The following is a 19,914-nucleotide window of genomic DNA, read 5'->3' on the forward strand; positions in this document are numbered from 1 at the left end:
TTGGAGGCTTGTAATGTCAGACAGAATGAGTCGACATAACTAAAGCAGTCTTGAGCTGCTGCTGTAGCCATGGCCCATGGTAAACAGTGTGAACCTGACCCAATGTGAAAAAGCAGTGCTACTCTTAAGGGAAATGATCAAGATGATGGGCTTCTGCTGCCGTCCACATAAGCAAAGGGACTTGGAGGTCATGCCATTGAACTAAAATAGTCAAACAAAAAGGAGTCCAAATAGCTGTATGACTTTGTGTCCAATTCCTTTGCCCGTCATCTGTGAACCTGGAGTCAGCCCCACCATGCTCATGATTCCTTGTGTATTGTTTAGGTCTCAGCATTGTTGGCATTCTCATCTCTTTCCCCTGGGAGTAGGGGGTTTACTTCATCCTAGTATTTTTTTTATTCCTGTGAGGCATAAATGTTAAAATGTTAAAATTTGCCTTGTAATTTAAAAAAATCACACACACATACATATGTGGTACATATTTAAACAATGTAAAGTCATAAAAAAGAATGAGGTATATGTGTGATTTTGTGTATATTATTTATAACATACAATATCCATGATATATATTTAAATGACAAAAAGGAAGTTGCAGAGCAAGATTTTATTTTTATTAAGAAAGGATGCATATTTGCTGATGACATGATTCTATATTTAGAGGATCCAAAAACCTCCTCCAGAAAACTTCTAGACCTCATCAATGAATTCAGTAAAATAGCAGGCTATAAAATCAACACGCATAAATCTAAAGCATTTTTATACGCAAGCGACGAAACAGTTGAAAGGGAAATGAGGAAAACAACTCCATTTGCAATAGCCTCAAAAAAAAAAAAAAAAACTTGGGAATCAATCTAACCAAACAGGTAAAAGATCTCTACAATGAAAACTACAAAGCACTGAAGAAAGAAATTGGGGAAGACCTTAGAAGATGGAAAGATCTCCCATGTTCTTGGATAGGCAGAATTAATATTGTCAAAATGGCTATACTACCAAAAGTGCTATACAGATTCAGTGCAATTCCAATTAAAATCCCAATGACGTACCTTACAGAAATACAGCAAGCAATCATGAAATTCATCTGGAAGAATAAGAAACCCAGAATAGCTAAAGCAATCCTTAGCAGGAAGAATGAAACAGAGGGTATCACAATACCAGAACTTCGACTATACTACAAAGCAATAGTAACAAAAACGGCACGGTATTGGCACCAAAATAGGTAGATCAATGGTACAGAATAGAGAACACGGACACAAACCCAAATAAATACAATTTTCTAATACTAGACAAAGGTGCCAAAAATATGCAATGGAGAAAAGATAGCCTCTTCAACAAATGGTGCTGGGAAAACTGGAAATCCATATGCAACAGAATGAAACTAAACCCCTATCTCTCACCCTGCACAAAAATCAACTCACAATGGATCAAGGACCTTGAAATCAGACCAGAGACCCTGCATCTTATAGAAGAAAAAGTAGGTCCAAATCTTCACCTTGTTGGCTTAGGATCAGACTTCCTTAACAGGACTCCCATAGCACAAGAAATAAAAGCAAGAATCAACAACTGGGATAGATTCAAACTAAATAGCTTTCTCTCAGCAAAGGAAACTATCAGCAATGCGAAGAGAGAGCCTACAGAGTGGGAGAATATCTTCGCCACTCATACTTCAGATAGAGCACTAATTTCCAGAATATATAAAGAACTCAAAAAACTCTACATGAAGTATACAAATAACCCAATCAACAAATGGACTAAGGATATGAACAGACGCTTCACAGAAGAAGATCTACAAGCAATCAACAAACATATGAAAAAATGTTCACCATCTTTAGTAATAAGAGAAATGCAAATCAAAACTACACTAAGATTCCATCTCACCCCAATTAGAATGGCGATTATCAAGAATACAAGCAACAATAGGTGTTGGAGAGGATGTGGGGAAAAAGGTACACTCATACATTGCTGGTGGGGCTGCAAATTAGTGCAGCCACTCTAGAAAGCAGTGTAGAGATTCCTTAGAAAACTTGGAATGGACCCACCATTTGATCCAGCTATCCCACTCCTCGGCCTATACCCAAAGGACTTAAAATCAGCATACTACAGAGATACAGCCACATCAATGTTCATAGCTGTTCAATTCAGAATAGCCAGACTGTGGAACCAACCTAGATGTCCTTCAGTTGATGAATGGATAAAGAAACTGTGGTATATGTATATAATGGAATATTACTCAGCCATAAAGATTGATAAAATTATGGCATTTGCAGGCAGATGGATGAAATTGGAGAATATCATGCTAAGTGAGATAAGCCAATCTCAAAAAACCAAAGGGCGAATGATCTCACTGATAAACGGATGATGACACATAATGGGGGGTGGGACGGGGGCAAGAATGGAAGAAGGAGGGACTGTATAGAGGGAAAAGAGGGGTGGGAGGGATGGGGAGAAGGAAAAAATGACAGAATGAATCAAACCTCATTACCCTATGTGAATGTATTATTACGTAAATGGTATGCTGTTACTCCATGTACAAATAGAAACACCATGTATCCCATTTGTTCACAATAAAAATAAAAAAAAGAAAGGATGCATCTATTTATTACAAAGATATGTATATATATATAAAACAAGAGAAAATTTATCAGAGATAAAATGTACCCAGCTACGGGGAGATGAAATTGAATTGGAAGGAGAGGTAAGTGGTACAGAGAAGGCAAGAGAGATATTACTCTTTTCTTTTTCTTTAAATTTTTACTTACTTTGCAGTACTGAGGATTAAACCCAGGGGTACTCTACCACTGAACTACGGTCCCAGCCCTTTTTATTTTTTATTTTGAGACAGGTTGTCACAAAGCTGCACAGGCTGGCCTCAATCTTATGATCCTCCTCCCTTAGCCTCCTGAGTAGCTGGAATTACAGGTGTGCATCACCCAGTAGCTTTTTTTTTTTTTTTTTAGTTTTTTGAGACAGGATCTCACTATGTTGCCCAGGCTAACCTTGAGTTCTCAGTCCTGTTTCAGCCTCCCAAGTAGCTGGGCATACAGGCTTGTGCCAACATGCCCAACTTGAGTTTTACTCTATATAATTTTATGTATTGGAATTTAGGTAATTTTTACTTTCAGGCTTTTCAGTTTGCTTTCCCAATAAAAATATATAAAAGTAGTTATATTTGTTGTATGAATAAAAGTATAAATCAATTTGTTTATGTGTTTGTTTTAAATTAGTATTATGTCACTGGTAAAAGCTTATTATGGTTTGGGAGGCTGAGGCAGGAGAATTGTGAGTTCAAAGCCAGCCTCAGGGGCTGGGGAGATAGCTCAGCTGGTAGAGTGCTTGCTTCGCAAGCACAAGGCCCTGAGTTCGATCCCCAGTACCGCAAAAAAAAAAAAAAAAAAAAAAAAAAAAGCCAGCCTCAGCAACTTAGCAAGGCCCTAAGTAACATAAGTGAGATCCTGTTTCTAAATATATAGGCCTAGGGATGTGTTTCAGTAGTTGAGCATCCCTATTCAATCCCTGATACCTAAATAAATAAAAGCTTTTTAAAAGTGAAGACTATAGAATATGATACTCCTTATTCTAAACTTTACTAAGTGGGGAAAACTGAAATATGGTGAAACCATTTCCCAGTGTGAAAATTCAAGGAGTGGCTCGGGCTGAAGCTCAGTGGTAGAGTGCTTGCCTCGCATGTGTGAGGCACTGGGTTTGCACCTCAGCACCACATAAAAAATAATAATGAATAAATAGAGATATTGTGTCCATCTATAACTAAAAAGAAAAAAAAATTTTTAAATTCAAGGAGACCAATGTGCATATGAATATTTGGGTGCTCTAGTAAACTATTAAGATTTTATCCATAGCTTGAACCTTTCGTTGAACCAACAGATGATAGTGATGATAAGCAGAAATCTTAACTTTTTTCAATGTTTTTCTATGACAGAAATGACATCAGATGTACCATCGATAGGTCCAGCTATTGCTTCTGGAAACCCTGCCCCTGGGATGCAAGGTGGAGGAGCCATTGTCCAGAGAGCTATTAAGCGGCGACCAGGGTAAATTTGAGTATAGTGTCGTGAATGTTTCTCCTATAAATCACACTGATTTAGTTAGTTGATGAATCCACTTGGCTATTCCTAACTCTCTCCCTTCAACTGCTTACGTATTACACTGTGGTCATGTATCTCCTCAGTACCTGGATTTTTCCTTTTAGAGAATTGATGCTTTTATCTAAGTTTCTTATAAATAAATTTATTTTGAAGTAAAAATCTACAAGGTGAAGGACTGTGGCTAAGCACAGAGATTTCACTGTTGCTAAGAAAACTGTTTGCTGCTTTCATTAAACTTTATATCTGCTCTTAAATTTATTTTGATAAACTTCTTTTTTGAGTTTAGAGAATGCTGAATTCTGGAATATTTCTTTTCTAAGTTACTGATATTTCCTGTGATATGGAATACAGAGCCCTTTCAGTTCCAAATGTCCTAAGTGCCTCATTAGTATATGACATTGTACTGATTGCTAGTAGGATCCAACAATAAATAAGATAAACTCCTTGTTTCCAAGTTGTTTGAATTCTGACAGGGTTAATCATTGCATACATAAATATAAGAGATTACACCAAATTTTATAAGAAAGAAACAAGTGCAGTGTTCTTTAGTGTATGAAAATATTGCATTTAGTTGATAAATAGGAAAAGCATCAAAAAGGAGATTGCTTTAAAAGGGCCAGGAATGATGGATAGTATTGTATCCATTTCCTTTTTTCTTTGTTTTCTTTTTAAAAATTATGTGGTTAATAGCCAGATGCAGTGGTGCATGCCTGTAATCCCAGCAGCTTGGGAGACTAAAGCAGGAGGATTGAGTATTCACAGCCACTTTAGCAATTTATCGAGTCCTTAAGCAACTCTGTGAGACCCTGTCTCTAAATAAAATATTTTTAAAAAACGTCTGGGGATGTGACTCAGTGGTTGAGTGCCCCTGAGTTCAATCCCTGGTCCAAAAAGAAAGAAAGAAAGAAAGAAAAAATGTAGTTAATATTATAACTACTTACTACCAATAGTAATGCAAGAGTGGTCCTTGAGTCTAGTAGTGAAATGAATAACATAGTAAGACTTGCTATATGTCCAAGAATTTTATACATTTTAACTCATTTACTGAGGCACGGGATGAATAAACAAATTCCTAACCAAATTTAGTAAATGGCAGGATATCAAGCTAAGATGTGAACGTTAGGAGTTTAGCGCTAGCATTCACTCTCTTGAACAATGTGTTGTTATTATATAAGGTAGCAAAAAAATCAGAAGAAATGTAAATATCAAAATTAGGGCATCTTTTGAGAAAGTTATATTTTAAAATGGAATACTATATAGCTATTAGAAGTGACAAATAGGGCTGGGGTTGTGGCTCAGTGGTAGAGAGCCCACCTAGCATGCATGAGACCCTGGGTTCGATCCTCAGCACCACATAACAATAAAATAAAGGTATTGTGAACACCTAAAACTAAAAAAAAAAATATATATATATATATATATTTTAAAAAAGAAGATACATATCAGTACTGAAACTTTATTAAAAGAAGTTATAGTGTATGTAATATTTCATTATTAGAAAAAACATGTATAATGTTTTAGTGAAAAAATTAAAAGCATACTCATCAGATTTCTGAGTAATGGGGTTATGAGTGACTTATTTTCTTTTGTTTTTAATTATTTTCCATATTTTCTGAAACAAACATGTATTATTGTTAATCAGAAAAATATGTTAAGTCTTTTAAGTATTTCTTTTAAAGAAAGATTAGAAAATATAGTAGTTTAGAAAGAATGATAAGATGGCTGAAGTCAGTCTTTATTTGAATCTTATAAAATAATTATATAGTTTTACATAACCTGATCTTTTCACCTACAATAGCCTTTGTTTCCATATTATTACATATTCTATATTAATGTGGTTTTTAATGTTTTTGTGAAAGGATGTGCTTAAATGGGACACTTCAATTGTTTTCAAGATTTTTCTATTATGTATAATACCACAATGAACATAAAACCTCTCACACCCCCCATTTAAAATTATTTCTCTAGGACAGAGTCTTAGAAATGGAGTTGTTGGGTATATTGATAGGATTTTTTTTTAAGACACAATACCTTTATTTTACTTTTTACTTATTTTTACATGGTGCTGAGGATCAGACACAGTGCCTCAGCCCCAATTGATAGAACTTTGACAGATGATCATGGAGTTCAGGAAGAAGGAAGAGGAAGAAACACTTTTAGAATACATGCCATGTACTTCATATGCATGGTGGTCTAGAGATCTATAATACCAGGTTATCCCACTAGTAAAGATGCCAAGAGTGAGGGCTGGGGATATAGCTCAGTGATAGATTGCTTACCTAGCATACAAAAAGGCACCACACACACTCAAAATTCATATAGAGATGTTAAGAATGATCACTGGGTTAAAGTCATAACATGAGAACATTTTAGTTTTATAGGCTATGGAGATTAATAGAAGATTGCCTACTCTGTTACCTATAATCTTCCCTAGTCCCTTGAAGTGAAAGTTGCTTCTTCTTTCACTGAATATTCATAGTATGTTGATTGTGTTCCTTAGATGGCACTTTCCCATTCTCACTTATTTTATATTTGTATTTGTCTAGACAAAAATCCTCTTTCGGGCAAGATTTTTGTTTTTACCTCCCCCAGCTCAGTGTCTTGAGTGTAATGTATAGTATATACTAACAACTTCTTATCTTACATAACTCCCTTATGTAATATTACTATTTTGAAAGATATTCAGAAAACTGATGAAATGGCTTAGAGTAGACCATAGAAATAAAAAATAGACCTGAGACACTAGTTGTAGCCTTGTGATAGAACACTTGTCTAGCATGTTCAAGGCCCTGAGTTTGATCCTTAGAGCCTCACCAAAAAATCAAAACTAAACAAAACAAAAAAACCCTGAATTATTCATATTAATTTTTTCTTGTCCTTTTTGAGTGGATTCCTCTCCCCCCAACCTTTTCTGGCAATACTGAGGTTTGAACCTGGACCTCTTAGATGCTAGGCAAGCATTCTACAATTGAACTACTCCTCCAGTCCTTCTTATTTTGAGATAGGCTTGTTGCCTTGGCTGACCTCTGACTTGCCATACTCTTGCCTCAGCCTCCTGAGCAACTGGGATTACAGCTGAGCCACCACATACCTTGCTCCTATTCCTTTTGTAGAAGTTGTACTCTGATGCAAACTTTTGGCAAAGATAGGCTGCCACTTTAGGGAAGTATTGAGGTAGCAGTATGTTGTCAGATGTGGTTTGGCCTCTCGGGAAGGGAGTGAGTGCAACAGTGCCCCTTTGCTCAGACACCGGGAGCCAGGTTCTGTGACGCAGACCTAATTTATTCAGGAAGTGCAATAGTTTATATATGAAGTGAGAACCAATTATTTTAATGAGATAGCCAGGTCACTGCTCAGGTTACATGTTTACACTACTGTACTACAGGGAAGAGCAGACTTCTACTGGGGACCAGGGAGGCCCAAGAGGCATTGGGTCATCACAGAGTGTTCTCATGTGACATGATGAGAGCCCAGTATTCTGTGCTCAAGCCCAGTCCATACCTTGGATCCATGCCTGGTATACCCCAGGATTCTCCTCAGCAGTAGGTACCCTTTTTCTGTTGTCCAACTTCTTTGCCCAATTTGGCACTATGAGAAAGAGGTTATGGAGCTTTGATTTTTCACTTCCTTTTTTCTATTTGGATAAGTGTATAGGTAGGTATGTTGAGAAATATTAATTTCTTAATGTTTTGTGTTATCAGTAGGCTTACAGTATTTCTCGTTGGCTTTCCCTAGGCTGGATTTTGATGATGATGGGGAAGGGAACAATAAATTTTTGAGGTAAGAGTTTGAAAACTTTTATCTAGATTTCTGATACTAAAAATTAGTTGATGATCTTTATACTTCTGACGTAATATTTTTGTTCTTAGGACAAATGAAAGTGTTTAATCCTAAAGTTATACATTTTCATATTTATTATGTCCAGAAAATTTTCAGCAATTCTGTTAATAATGTCAGAGGCATGTCCTCAGAAGAGTTCAGAGAATTTATAAGACCCTCTGTTGATGCTTAGCTTAAAAGAACAAGTTTATTATGTCTCATAATTATGTGTATTGCATGGTTATTCTACTGATATTGCCTACACTTGCTCATAAAACTGCATTTAGCCTGTTGGTCAGCTGAGAGACTCAGTTGGGATGGCTATGTATCTCTCTGTTGTTGTTTGTCTTCAAGGAGGTGAAACTGAGCTTCTTCATGTAGTGATGGCTGTAATACAAAGGGCAAGTCCCAGGGTGATTAACAAACCTCAGCTTCTGTGACATTTGCTAATAATGTCCCATTAGCCAAAACAAACCATATCTTCATGTCTTGAATCAGTGTTGGAGATGGCTGCACATAGAAGTGAATATTGGAAGGAATAATTTGTTAAGGTGCTGGTCTGTTGTACCGTGTGATATCTATTGATTACTCCTAGAGGTAGCAGGAATTGGAATTAGTATTCCTGAGTAATAGATCCTCTGGAGCATTGAAAATGGACTTTTCAATACATTGATGAAGGGGTTCTTCCAGAAAGGAAGGATAATTTTGCTGAGTAGAAATCACTACTTGACTTGTTTTCATGTAAAGAAGCAGTAAGACTTAAAGAAAGGAAGATAACTGTGATTGGAGCCTTCCTTTTTTCTTTCTGAAGTTGAAAATATTACCCTCATAGTCTCTACGTTGTCTAGCAACCGTTACTCGATTCTAGACAAGTAAATTAAAGGAGCTGTGTTTAAAAAAAAAAATCACTTAGCCATGTGGCTGCCTACATTTCACTCATTCATTTACTAGTTTGTTTTATTAAATAAGTTTTTTAATTAGAAAAGTAATATGTTTATTGCAAATTTTCAGATATTAACAATAAAAGTACATCATCCTTTCACTTGACCTTCAGAATCCTTCCCCTTAGGTTTTTATAGTTATTGAGTATCCTTCTAGAAATAGTGCATATATTAGCATCTATAAGTGCATATGTGTGTACACACTCATCATCTCTCTGCTTTTCATTTTTATGCAGAAGATATTTATATTGTGAATTGTTTGCCCTTGTTTAGTTTTATGTTTTAGTATAACCAGTAACATCTATATATTACTTTATAGTAATATGTAACATTAAGAATTACATTTCTGCTTACTGACTGAATGATGAACCTTGCTACATACTCTTGAAAATAACTGAATGGGGACCCATAAAAAATAGTTACAAATTAGAGTAATTCTCCAAGAGGTCTCTTGAGAATTAGTGGGTTTCAATACATGAGAAGAAGGAAAGAAATTTCCATTTTGCCAGTGAAAGACGTTTTTAAGGATCTCTTGAGAATTCCTCCACTTGAGAATTCCTAATTATAGATAGATGCTATTAGTGGAATTGTGTTTATGAATTGTATATAGGTAATCACTAATATACTATTTATTCCAATTAATTAGATCTATCCTTGAGTTGTTGGTTCCATAAATTCCAATAGTCAGAAACTATAGTCTTGTGCTCTGCATAACATTTTGGTAATCAACAGACTACTATATGACAGTGGTCCCATGAAATTATAATGGAACTGCAAAATTCCTATCGCCTAGTGATGTTATAACCATTATTACATTGTACTCAGATGTTTGCTACTGGTATAAACATACCTAGTATGTTGTTAGTTGTGGGAAAGTATTACATATGTAGTTATGTACAGTACATAACACTTGGTAATGAATGACTGTTACATGTTTATGTATTTATTTCAATTTTTATTATTTTATTTGTTTTTATGTTTACAGTACTGTGGATTGAACTCAGGGGTGCTTTACCACTGTGCTACATCCTATTCCTTTTTATTTTATTTTGAGTTAGTATCTTGCTAAATTGCTAAGGTTGGCCTCAGACTTCCGATCCTCCTGCCTCAGCCTCCCAGGTTCCTGGGACTACAGGCATGCATCACCATGTCCAATTTATTTTATTTTATTTTGCTGTGCCAAGGACTAAACCCAAGGCCTCTTGTATGGTAGGCCAGCCCTCTACCACTAAGCCATATCCCTAACCTCTATTATTATTTTAAAGTGTGAAAAAAAAATAAAGTGTGCCTGCCCTTTTTTTCCCCCCTCAGTACTGGGGATTGAATCCAGGGGTACTTCATCATTGAGCTACACTTCCATCCCTTTTTTTATTTTGATACAGCATATCTCTATGTTGCAATATCCTCTTGCCTTAGCTTCCTCAGTAGCTGACATAATAGGTACATATACTGCGCCTAGCAGAGTGTGCTCATTAAAGAAGAAAAAGTTAGACTGGGAATGTTGCTCAGTGGTGCTAGTATGTGTAAGCCCCTGGATTTGATCTCCAGTACAACAAAACAGAGAATAGTGTTTTTGGAGTTAAGTCTTCTTCACTCAGTGTATCTTTGTATAGTATATCTTTGTGTAGTAGAAAAGAGTTTACCTACCTAAAGTTTAAGAGTTTAAGCAGTTGGGATGAGTGGAATGAATTTCCTTGGTCAAAGAGAGAAAATGCGTTATTTAAGTCGTAATTTAAAACTATCCCTGTGGGCTGGGGATATAGCTCAGTGGGTAGAGTGCTTGCCTTGCAAGCATAAGGCCCTGGGTTCAATCCCCAGCACCGCAAAAAAATAAAATAAAACTATCCCTAAAAAATCCTATACATTAAAGGAAATAATCAACACAATGAAAAGATAATCTATGGCATTAGGAGAAATACTTGCAAATCATGTATTTTAGAAGGAATTAACATCTGAAATACCTAAGAACTCCTACATCTCAGCAACAGCAATTAAAAAATCCTGATTAAAGAATGGGCAAAGGGCCAGGCATGGTGGTACATCTGTAATCCCAGCACCTCTGGAGATGGAGGCAGAAAGATTACAAATTCAAAGCTAGCCTAGCAACTTAGGCCCTGAACAACTTAGCAAGTTCCTGTCTCAAAATAAAAAATAATATGGGCTGGGATGTGGGATGTGGCTCGTGGGTAAGTACCCCTGGGTTCAATTCCTGGTTCAAAAAAAAAAAAAAAAAAAAATGGGTCAAGGACTTGAACAGACATTTCTCCAAAGAAGAGACACAAATGGCCAACAAGCACATGAAGGATGTTCCAGTAGTTACTGGAGAAACACAGATCAAAACTCTAATAAGAAGTCATTTTTCACTTATTAGAATAGCCACTATCAAAAAAACAGCAACAACAAAGTACTAGTGAAGGTGTGGAGGAATTGGAACTCTGTACATTGTTGTTGGTGATGTAAAGTTGTGCAACCACAATGGAAAACAAATGGTGGTGCCTCAGAAAATTAAACTGAGTTACTACATGATCCCTCAATCCCACTTCTGGTATGTATCTAAAAGAATTAAAAACTTTTTTTTTTTTTTTTTTTTTTTCTTTTTGAGGTATTCTTTTGTTAGGTTGCCTAGACTGGCTTCCAACTCTTGGGCTTAAGTGATCCTCCTGCTTCAGTTTCCCAAATAGTTGGGACTGCAGGCACACACTGCTGTGCCCAGCTTAAAGGAGGATCTTGAGGAGTTATTGCATATCCATTGCCCTATTTTTCACAATAGCTAAAAGGTGGAAGCAACCCAAGTGTTCATCTGTAGATGAATGAAGAAAATCCTTGGTACAAACTTAAAAGTAAATTATTTTTAAAAGAATTTAACCTTTAACCTTTATTTTATTCATTTGTTTTTATGTGGTGCTGAGGATCGAATCCAGGGCCTTACCTGTGCTAGGCAAGTGCTCTACCACTAAGCTATAACCTCAGCCCTAGTTAGTAAATTTTATATGATTTTTTTAAACTATGATTTAAAAATATACAAAACCCCACCTATCCTAACTTTAAAGTGGTGATAACATGGCAGTCAGCTGCATCTCATGAGATCATCTTTTCTTTTTTCTTGGCACTAGGGATTGAACCAATGGATGCTTAACTACTGAGCCACATCCCCAACCTTTTTATTTTTGTTTTGAGGCAGGGTCTTGCTAAGTTGCTGAGGCTGGACTCGAACTTGGCGATCCTCCTGCCTTAGCCTTCTGAGCCACTGGGGTTACAGGTGTAGGGCCACTACGCCCAGCCCAGCAATCATCATCTTTTATTTATTTATTTATTTTTTCAATTTTTTTTCTTTTTTTTGTAGTTGTAGATGGACAGCTTGCCTTCATTTTATTTGCTTATTTTAGTATGTGGTACTAAGGATCAAACCCAGTGCCTCACATATGCTAGGCAAGCACTCTGCCACCGAGTCCCAGCCCCAGCCCCCACCTCCATCATCTTGTTTTGGTGGGTCTGATAAACTAAAGGTAATGAAGACATTAGAAACCTGAGAAACGTAGTCACAGGTTTTTTTAGTTCTACTTTTCCATTGACTTTTTTTCTGTTGATTATTTTTATTCCTTACTAGTTTTCATTTCAGAGTGAAATAGATGTAAGACAAGAGTATTGAATTAATTCGTTTTTTTTTTTTTCTACTTCAGGTGTGATGATGATCAGATGTCTAATGATAAGGAGCGGTTTGCCAGGTAATGTAGTAGATCATTTTGTTCTTTGTAGGAGTAGGCAATTCATCCATACTGAATTTTAATTTCATCTGGATGAGAGTGAATTTCCTATTCTGAAAGGTGGTAGAACTTAGTAATATAACTATGATATGGTTCAGGCTTCAATAGTGGTATGATAGTGGTATATTTTATATAGTACTTTTCTATGTATGTGGTACCTGTAGGAGTGTTCTTGCTAGGTGTCCACAAGAACACAAACTATGAATTTGTATGCATTTTTTTATTAAATTGGTACAGATGCTGGAAAAATCTGTATGTATAAATGTTTTTCATTCTTTAAAAAGTGATGATAGAGAAAAAACTTTTTATAGAGACTGAAATTTTGATTAAAATAAACAAATTTGTTTAATTTACCTATCATGATGAAGAAGTGTACTTACTTTTTATTAAACAGTAAATCCTTCTCAACTCAGATATTTGTTTTTCTTTTAGAAAGTTCATGTTATATATTATTAAGCAGTAAGTTATTTCTGTTTTAAAAAATTAAGTTTGTAGCCACCTCAGAAAAATTAAAATTTTACTATTTCAAAGTGTAATACTTAACTGAGCACTTAGTATTTATTCATTGCTGATGCTGCCCACCTGGGGATCACTGTGAGAACCAATCATTTGGAAAACTAAGAAATACCAGGCAGAATAATTTCAAACATTCTGAAGCAGGAAGATGCTATCATATGTTTTGAATTGGAGAATGTCATATAAAATACTTGGTAGGGATATTTTTGTGATAGTATATAGGATTGATTAAATAGAAGGACTGTAGTCAGGGAGGTAGGTAGAAGCTGGTGAAATAATAAGATAGCTGTAAAATCATGAGTGTCTGGGCCAGAGTTATAGCAATAGCAATAGGAAAAAAATGAATATAAGAGGTTTTTCAAGAATAATTTATTTATCAAACCTACTTCAGGGGCTGGGGCTTTAGCTCAGTGGCAGAGCACTTGGCTAGCATGTGTGAAGCCCTGGGTTCTATTCTTAGTACTGCATAAAAATAAATAAAATAATTATTTAAAAAACAAATCCTACGTGAAGTAGCTAATTATAAAGTCTTTAGAATGTGAACCACTTTTTTTTTTTTTTTTTTTTTGTACGGAGGGTTGAACCCAGGGGTACTTTAACCCTGAGCCACATCCCCAGACCTTTTTAAAAATATTTTATTTAGAGACAGGGTCTCTCTTAAGTTGCTTAGGGCCTCACTAAGTTGCTGAGGTTGGTTTTGAACACTCAATTCTCCTGTCTCAGCCTTCTGAGTTTCTGGGATTACAGGCATGTGCCACTGTGTCCAGCTGTGAACCACTTCTAAAATGAGAATATAAACATAGATGTTTGGGGAATAGTTTTTCAAAATGAGTTTAAAAATCCAGCCATCTGTAATCCCAGCAGCTCGGGAGACTGAGGCAGGATTGCTAGTTCAAAGCCAGCCTCAGCAACTTAGACTCTGTCTCTAAATAAAATATGAAAAAGGACTGGGGATGTCGCTCTGTGGTTAAGTGCTAAAAAAAAAGTCAAGCCATCAATTAGTGTGGGTGGTACAGGTCCATAGTCTGTTGATTGAAATTCTCAAGAGTCATGAAAACCTGAATTGAACTATTTTAGCTTTTATTTGTAGTGCTTAACGTGAATATTTTTTAAAATGGACTCAATACCTTTATTTATTTATTTTTATGTGGTGCTGAGGATTGAATGCAGTGCCTTACTCATGCAAGACGAGTGCTCTACCACTGAGCCACAACCCCAGCCCAAATGTGAATATTTATACATTCATATATCTTATTCAGAAATATTGGGATTGCAGTTCTATAGTAATAGGAATTTACATGTTCATTTCAAACATTCATTCCTTTAAGACATGATGTGTTAAGGTGGTTGACCTCACATGTCCTTGGGAATTCAATAGAGTCTTGAAAAACTGAACAAGTATGACTTTTCTCAACTTCTTGAAAAAATGTGGTTCGTGAAGCTGTCTACAGGTAATAACTCAAGGAACATAAAACTCTAAACTTCTTAACATTATTATAACCTTTCTCTCATCAATAAATATAATTTTTGTATGTTTCTCATTGTTACTATGTTATTTTGTATGTCGTTTGTTCTACTGACCATCTCATTAGAAATTTCCCCATATATTGCTGAAGTCATTTCCTTCTGTCTTTTTTTTTTTTAAATAGGGTTTTGCTATGTTGCTCAGGCTGGCCTTGAACTCCTGGGCTCAAGGGCTCAAGTGATCCTCCTACCCTAGCCTCCTTAGTAAGAGTGAATTACAAGTGTGCACCATAGTCACAGTCATTTTTAATAACTAAAAATTTAAGCCTGTTGATATGCAATACTTAGACATTTTGCTGGAGACTTATCTGTCTTTCTGGAGTAGAGTTGAGTACAAATACACTGACCTGCCAGTACCTCGATGTTTTTTCAGTTTCCACCCTTTCTTACAGTATCTGTTTTCTGAAAAAATTAAGCGATAATCCTTTGTCCTCCTCCGGGAGAGGAAGAGTTGATACTGAGGATCTAGCCATGTTATGACTGTTCTGTGGAAAATGGTAAAGTGACTAAATTGAAATCAGGAATTACTTTAGGAACATATCAATGATAAAAGATGTGCCAGAAACCTAGGTCTTAATTACATAATTTCTTCACTCAGATATGATTGGTTATTTTGTCTCAGTGTATGTGTGTGTGTTGGGGGAGGCTATTTGAGATCACTTGTTTTGACAACTCATCTTCAATTTATTCTGTCATTAATTTTTCCATTATAAAATAGCTCATATGGGTATAATTTTTTTTCCAGATTGGGAGCAATATTTGAGAAGCATATTCCTGAATTCCCTTTATTGTTTTTTGTTCAAGCTCCTTATCTTTGGTCTCTTTAGAGATTGATTTACAAAATGCTTTCTGTGTTCAGATCATGTTAACTTACAATATATATTGACATTGCTTTTATTTTGATATTTATCTTGTAAGTTACTTTTTCTCTGCCTAACAGATGGTTTTGTAGATTGCAGGCAAGGTTCTGGCCCATATTTCCATTTCCTCCACTTCTCTACATGTGTTTTGTTTCTTCTTTCTTTTCTCCTTTCTTTTCTTTCCTTCCTTTCCCTTTTCCATTCCTCCTTCCTTCTTTTTCCTTTCTTTCCTTCCTTCCTTCCTTCCTTTTTGTTTTAATTTTAGCTCAGTTCATTAATTCTGTTTTTAGGTCGGATGATGAGCAGAGCTCTGCGGATAAAGAGAGACTTGCCAGGTAGGAGAACAGTGTCTTTTAGCATGATGAAGCAGATAATGCTGCTTTCCTATCCTTTTTCTTACTCTCTTTTCTTCCCCTTTCTCTTTGTATTTTTCCTTATCTGTGGCAAGAGAGGACAAGATTTTTTAGAAGTTTGAGTGTAACAGGAACTTTGGCTTCCCCCATCAGAAAGTGGGTGAGTTGAGGGAATTTTACCTAGGAATTTAATTGTTATTAGTTCTAAGTCTTCTCTTTTCCTCTTTATCTCAGCACAAAATTTCACTGAATCAAAAGGATTTAGAAATAATGCAGCTGTGCTAGTTGATTCTTTAGCAGGATATACTTTTTTTAAAATCAGAAAACCATAAGTATACCTGTATTTGTAGTTAGCTGTCCCCCAGTGTAGGTCTCAACATTTATTCTACACCTCTCTAGAAAACTCACTTGTTTTACTTATGTAGATTCATACCCTAGATCACTATGTCACATATTGGTGTTGCTTTGGTGATCAAATTCTTACTTGTGATTTCCCCAAAAAGTTTTAACTCCCTCGTGGCTATTTAAATAATCAGGTTTCTGGACTTACTGACAAAAATCTTTCCCATACAGGGAAAATTGAGAATCATATTTTATGTGTTTCAGGCAAAGTAAGTAGAAGTGGACCTAGCTGGGTGTGGTGCAACACGCCTGTAATCCCAAGGAGGGCGGGAGACTGAGGCATGAAGATCTCAAGTTCAAAGCCAGCCTCAGCAACTTAGCAAGGCCCTGAGCAATTTAGCACGACCCTTTCTCAAAAGAAAAACATTTAAAAAATGAACTGGGGATGTGACTTGGCTGTTGTGTGCCCTCCGGTCCAGTCCCTGGTACCTCCCCCCAAACAAACAAACAAACAAATATGCAAACCTATATGGTGAGACATTTTTGCCATTTGGAAAAAAACCTCTAGTTCTCTTTTGAGACTGTCATCTATAACATAGATAATATGCAGAAGATATATGCCCAAACTTTTCTGTTCTGGTCTCTTTGATTTGGGATGCCTTAGTAGGAAATAGATCATTGATACAAACACCTATTTTTCCTATTTTCCCCTTCTGTCCTTTACCTCTATAAGCTGTGCCACAGACTTATTTTACTACCATTTCAAACCCATGCTTCCTACTAATACTTTCACCCTCTAGAAAAGTGATTCAGCATGATGTGGCGAGGAAAGCACTGCATTGGGAATGAGGGTTGCCCTGGGGAAAGTCACTTGATCTCAGTTTACTCATCTCACAAAAAAGAAATTTTTGTTAGATTAGTAGGTTTTTTTTTTTTTGAAAAATAACTTCTGTTCAAATAGAATCCTTAAGTAGTAATAAAAGAATTTAAAGGTGATTAAACAAAACTTCTCAAGTAGAAGCAGAAATGTAGTATGTAATTTGGTTCTCTCCTTGAGATAACTTCATTGAGGACACTGAGGAACCTCCTGGACATTTTCAGAATTCCTATTTGAAAACTACTGAATTATTCCTCTTGACAGTGAAATCATCCTGTCCCAATTTTAAGAATCATTTTTTAGACATATGGTTTACTTACCATGGTGAGATCCAAATTGTCTCCAGGCCTTTAAGCATCTCCCTTCCCAACTCACTTTGTCCAAGATGGGAACCCACATGGTATCTGCCAGTGTCTTAAGTTTAGTGCACTGGCACCACACTCTGATAAAGAAGATAGGACTTTTGTGCTTAAGTGGGACAAATAAAACTTCAAATCTCACAATTTTGTCTTTTAATGTTTTAAGAGAGAAGCGTACAGCAAGGTAATATTTTATAGACTCATGATATGTGTTGTTATTTCTTATGTCAGCTATTGAGCAAATATACTTGAGTTGGCAAAAATTGGTCATTTTTTTTCCTGCCCTTAAAAAGTTAAATTAGGAAATATGTAATCAACCAAACTGTCATTTGGGAACTTAAGTAAATGAAATTAACATTTATAAATACTATCATTTCTTAAAACATTTCATTCTAAGAGAGTGGTAATGTACATAGGATGTGATGTTCCCAAGAGATAGAGGGAGTTTGGTATCTGCTTGTTCTCTGTAATTTCTGTTCCATGCTTGCTCTGCATGAGGTTGGCAAAACTTATTTTAACTTCTGAGCATCATTAAACTAAAATAAGACATTCTTCAGCAGCTCACTTGGCATCCATATTACTTTCCCTGCTACCAAATGACCAGATGTGACCACCTGGATGGGGCTTCTCCTTTCTCTCTTCATACAGGGAAAATCATAGTGAAATTGAACGGCGACGCCGGAACAAGATGACAGCTTACATCACTGAACTGTCAGACATGGTACCCACCTGTAGTGCCCTGGCTCGAAAACCAGACAAGCTAACCATCTTACGCATGGCAGTTTCTCACATGAAGTCCTTGAGGGGAACTGGCAACACATCCACTGATGGCTCCTACAAGCCGTCTTTCCTCACTGATCAGGTCTCTGGGACTTAGAACTGTAAGAGAGTCTGGAATCTGTTTGAACCTGTCGAAAGTTTTGATTCATTTGTACAAGAATTTAGCTCCTCAGGAAATATTCAGACCATGGGAAAAAGAGTTTCAGTCCTTGGCTATAGCATTAGTAAGCATCAGGGTAATGAAAAGCAGAGAAAAGTTGTGAAAACTATCTAGCAAGTTTTATAGGTGTTTTATTTTCTTTTAGATACTGGGGATTGAACCCGAGGTGCTTAGCCTCTAAGCCAATATTTAGAGACAGGGTCTCCCTGAGTTGCTAAGGACCTTGCCAAGTTGCTGAGGCTAGCTTTAAACTTGTGATCCTCCTGCCTCAGCCTCCTAAACTGCAAGGATTATAGGCATGAACCACCACACCACCACACCCAACTTTATAGGGCATTTCAGAACTCAAATCATAAATACAACCTATAAGTTAAAGAAACTGGAATCCCAGAGAGAGGAGATTACCATGTCCATGGAACCAGTTGTTTTTAGGGTTGTAGAGGAGAAAAGAAATTTATTTCTCATTCCTGAAGCAGTTTTCAGTTTTAGTAATAGAGTTTAATAATTGTTTTTTTTTGTTTGTTTGTTTTGTTTTGTTTTGTTTTGTTTTGGTACCAGGGATTGAACCCAAGTGTGCTTAACCACTGAGCAACATCCCCAGCCCTTTTTTATTTTGTATTTTGAGACAAGGTCTTACTAAGTTGCTTAGTGCCTTTCTAAGTTGCTGAAGCTGACTTTGAACTTATGATCCTCCTGTCTCAGCCTCCCAAGCTGCTGGGGTTATAGGTGTGGGTCACTGGCTAGGCAGTCATTGCTGCTCAGGGATGTGCTCTCTTACGTTTGATGCAGTATGAGGAAAAATTAGGTAGAAACACTTCCTGCCTTTTATGAACTAAATCTGAATATAAATATGTGCGTAGCAGCAAACACATACAAGTGAACTATGATAGGAAGATACATACAGAGAAGAAATGGTCTTTTTTTCCTTAATAATTTGTTTGTGACTAGATAAATATATACTGGAGGGATGGATAAAGTGGTAAGAATGGCCAGACTTGAAAGAGGGTGGAATGGTTAAGGAAGACATGTTCTATTTTGATTATTAAAAATAATAGATGATCATTTTAGAAAATACAGAAAGTATAAATAAGAACAAATTTACCCGTAATGCCACCATTTTAACCAAAGAATTGGAAAGAATGAAGGAATGTTGTTTGGGAGAAAGGATTTAAGAATTCTGCAAACAGGGTGGCCAGTTTGAAAGCACATATAAGCTCTTTTTATACTATGTTCATTAAAATAAGTAATTTGCTCTGTCAGTACACAAATACTGGTAATTTGCAAATATTGATTCAGCAAACTACAGTCATGCATCTTTTGTGGGCAAGCTAAGTGCTTTGTGCTGTGAGAAATAAAAAGAATGGTAAAGGAGATAGTCACTGGTGGAAATAAGACATGTAAATAAATCTTAAACATAAAACATGTTCTATAATAAAGGTCTAGTAATAAGGATTGTGCAAAAGAGATGAAAATGAGGAGAAGGGTAGTAGTATTATAGATTTTGGGAATAACTTGAACA

At 36.1% G+C, this 19,914-nt stretch overlaps 1 protein-coding gene across 5 annotated transcripts in view; it reads left to right on the plus strand.

The window, feature by feature from the left end:
• Arnt (aryl hydrocarbon receptor nuclear translocator) overlaps positions 1-19,914 on the plus strand; it is a 72,045-nt gene that overhangs the window by 30,937 nt on the left and 21,194 nt on the right. For 2 of the 5 annotated variants that reach the window (XM_047541749.1, XM_047541739.1), the window contains exons 2-6: positions 3,935-4,046; positions 7,836-7,880; positions 12,541-12,585; positions 15,815-15,859; positions 18,104-18,317. In XM_047541749.1, the coding sequence (XP_047397705.1) occupies positions 3,935-4,046; positions 7,836-7,880; positions 12,541-12,585; positions 15,815-15,859; positions 18,104-18,317 (461 nt within the window). Of the gene's footprint in view, positions 1-3,934; positions 4,047-7,835; positions 7,881-12,540; positions 12,586-15,814; positions 15,860-15,983; positions 16,038-18,103; positions 18,318-19,914 lie in introns of those variants that run through there. The other 3 variants (XM_047541755.1, XM_047541764.1, XM_047541770.1) reach the window with 2 other exon arrangements.

Source organism: Sciurus carolinensis, chromosome 1 (genome assembly GCF_902686445.1).
Source record: "Sciurus carolinensis chromosome 1, mSciCar1.2, whole genome shotgun sequence".
NCBI lineage: Eukaryota > Metazoa > Chordata > Mammalia > Rodentia > Sciuridae > Sciurus > Sciurus carolinensis.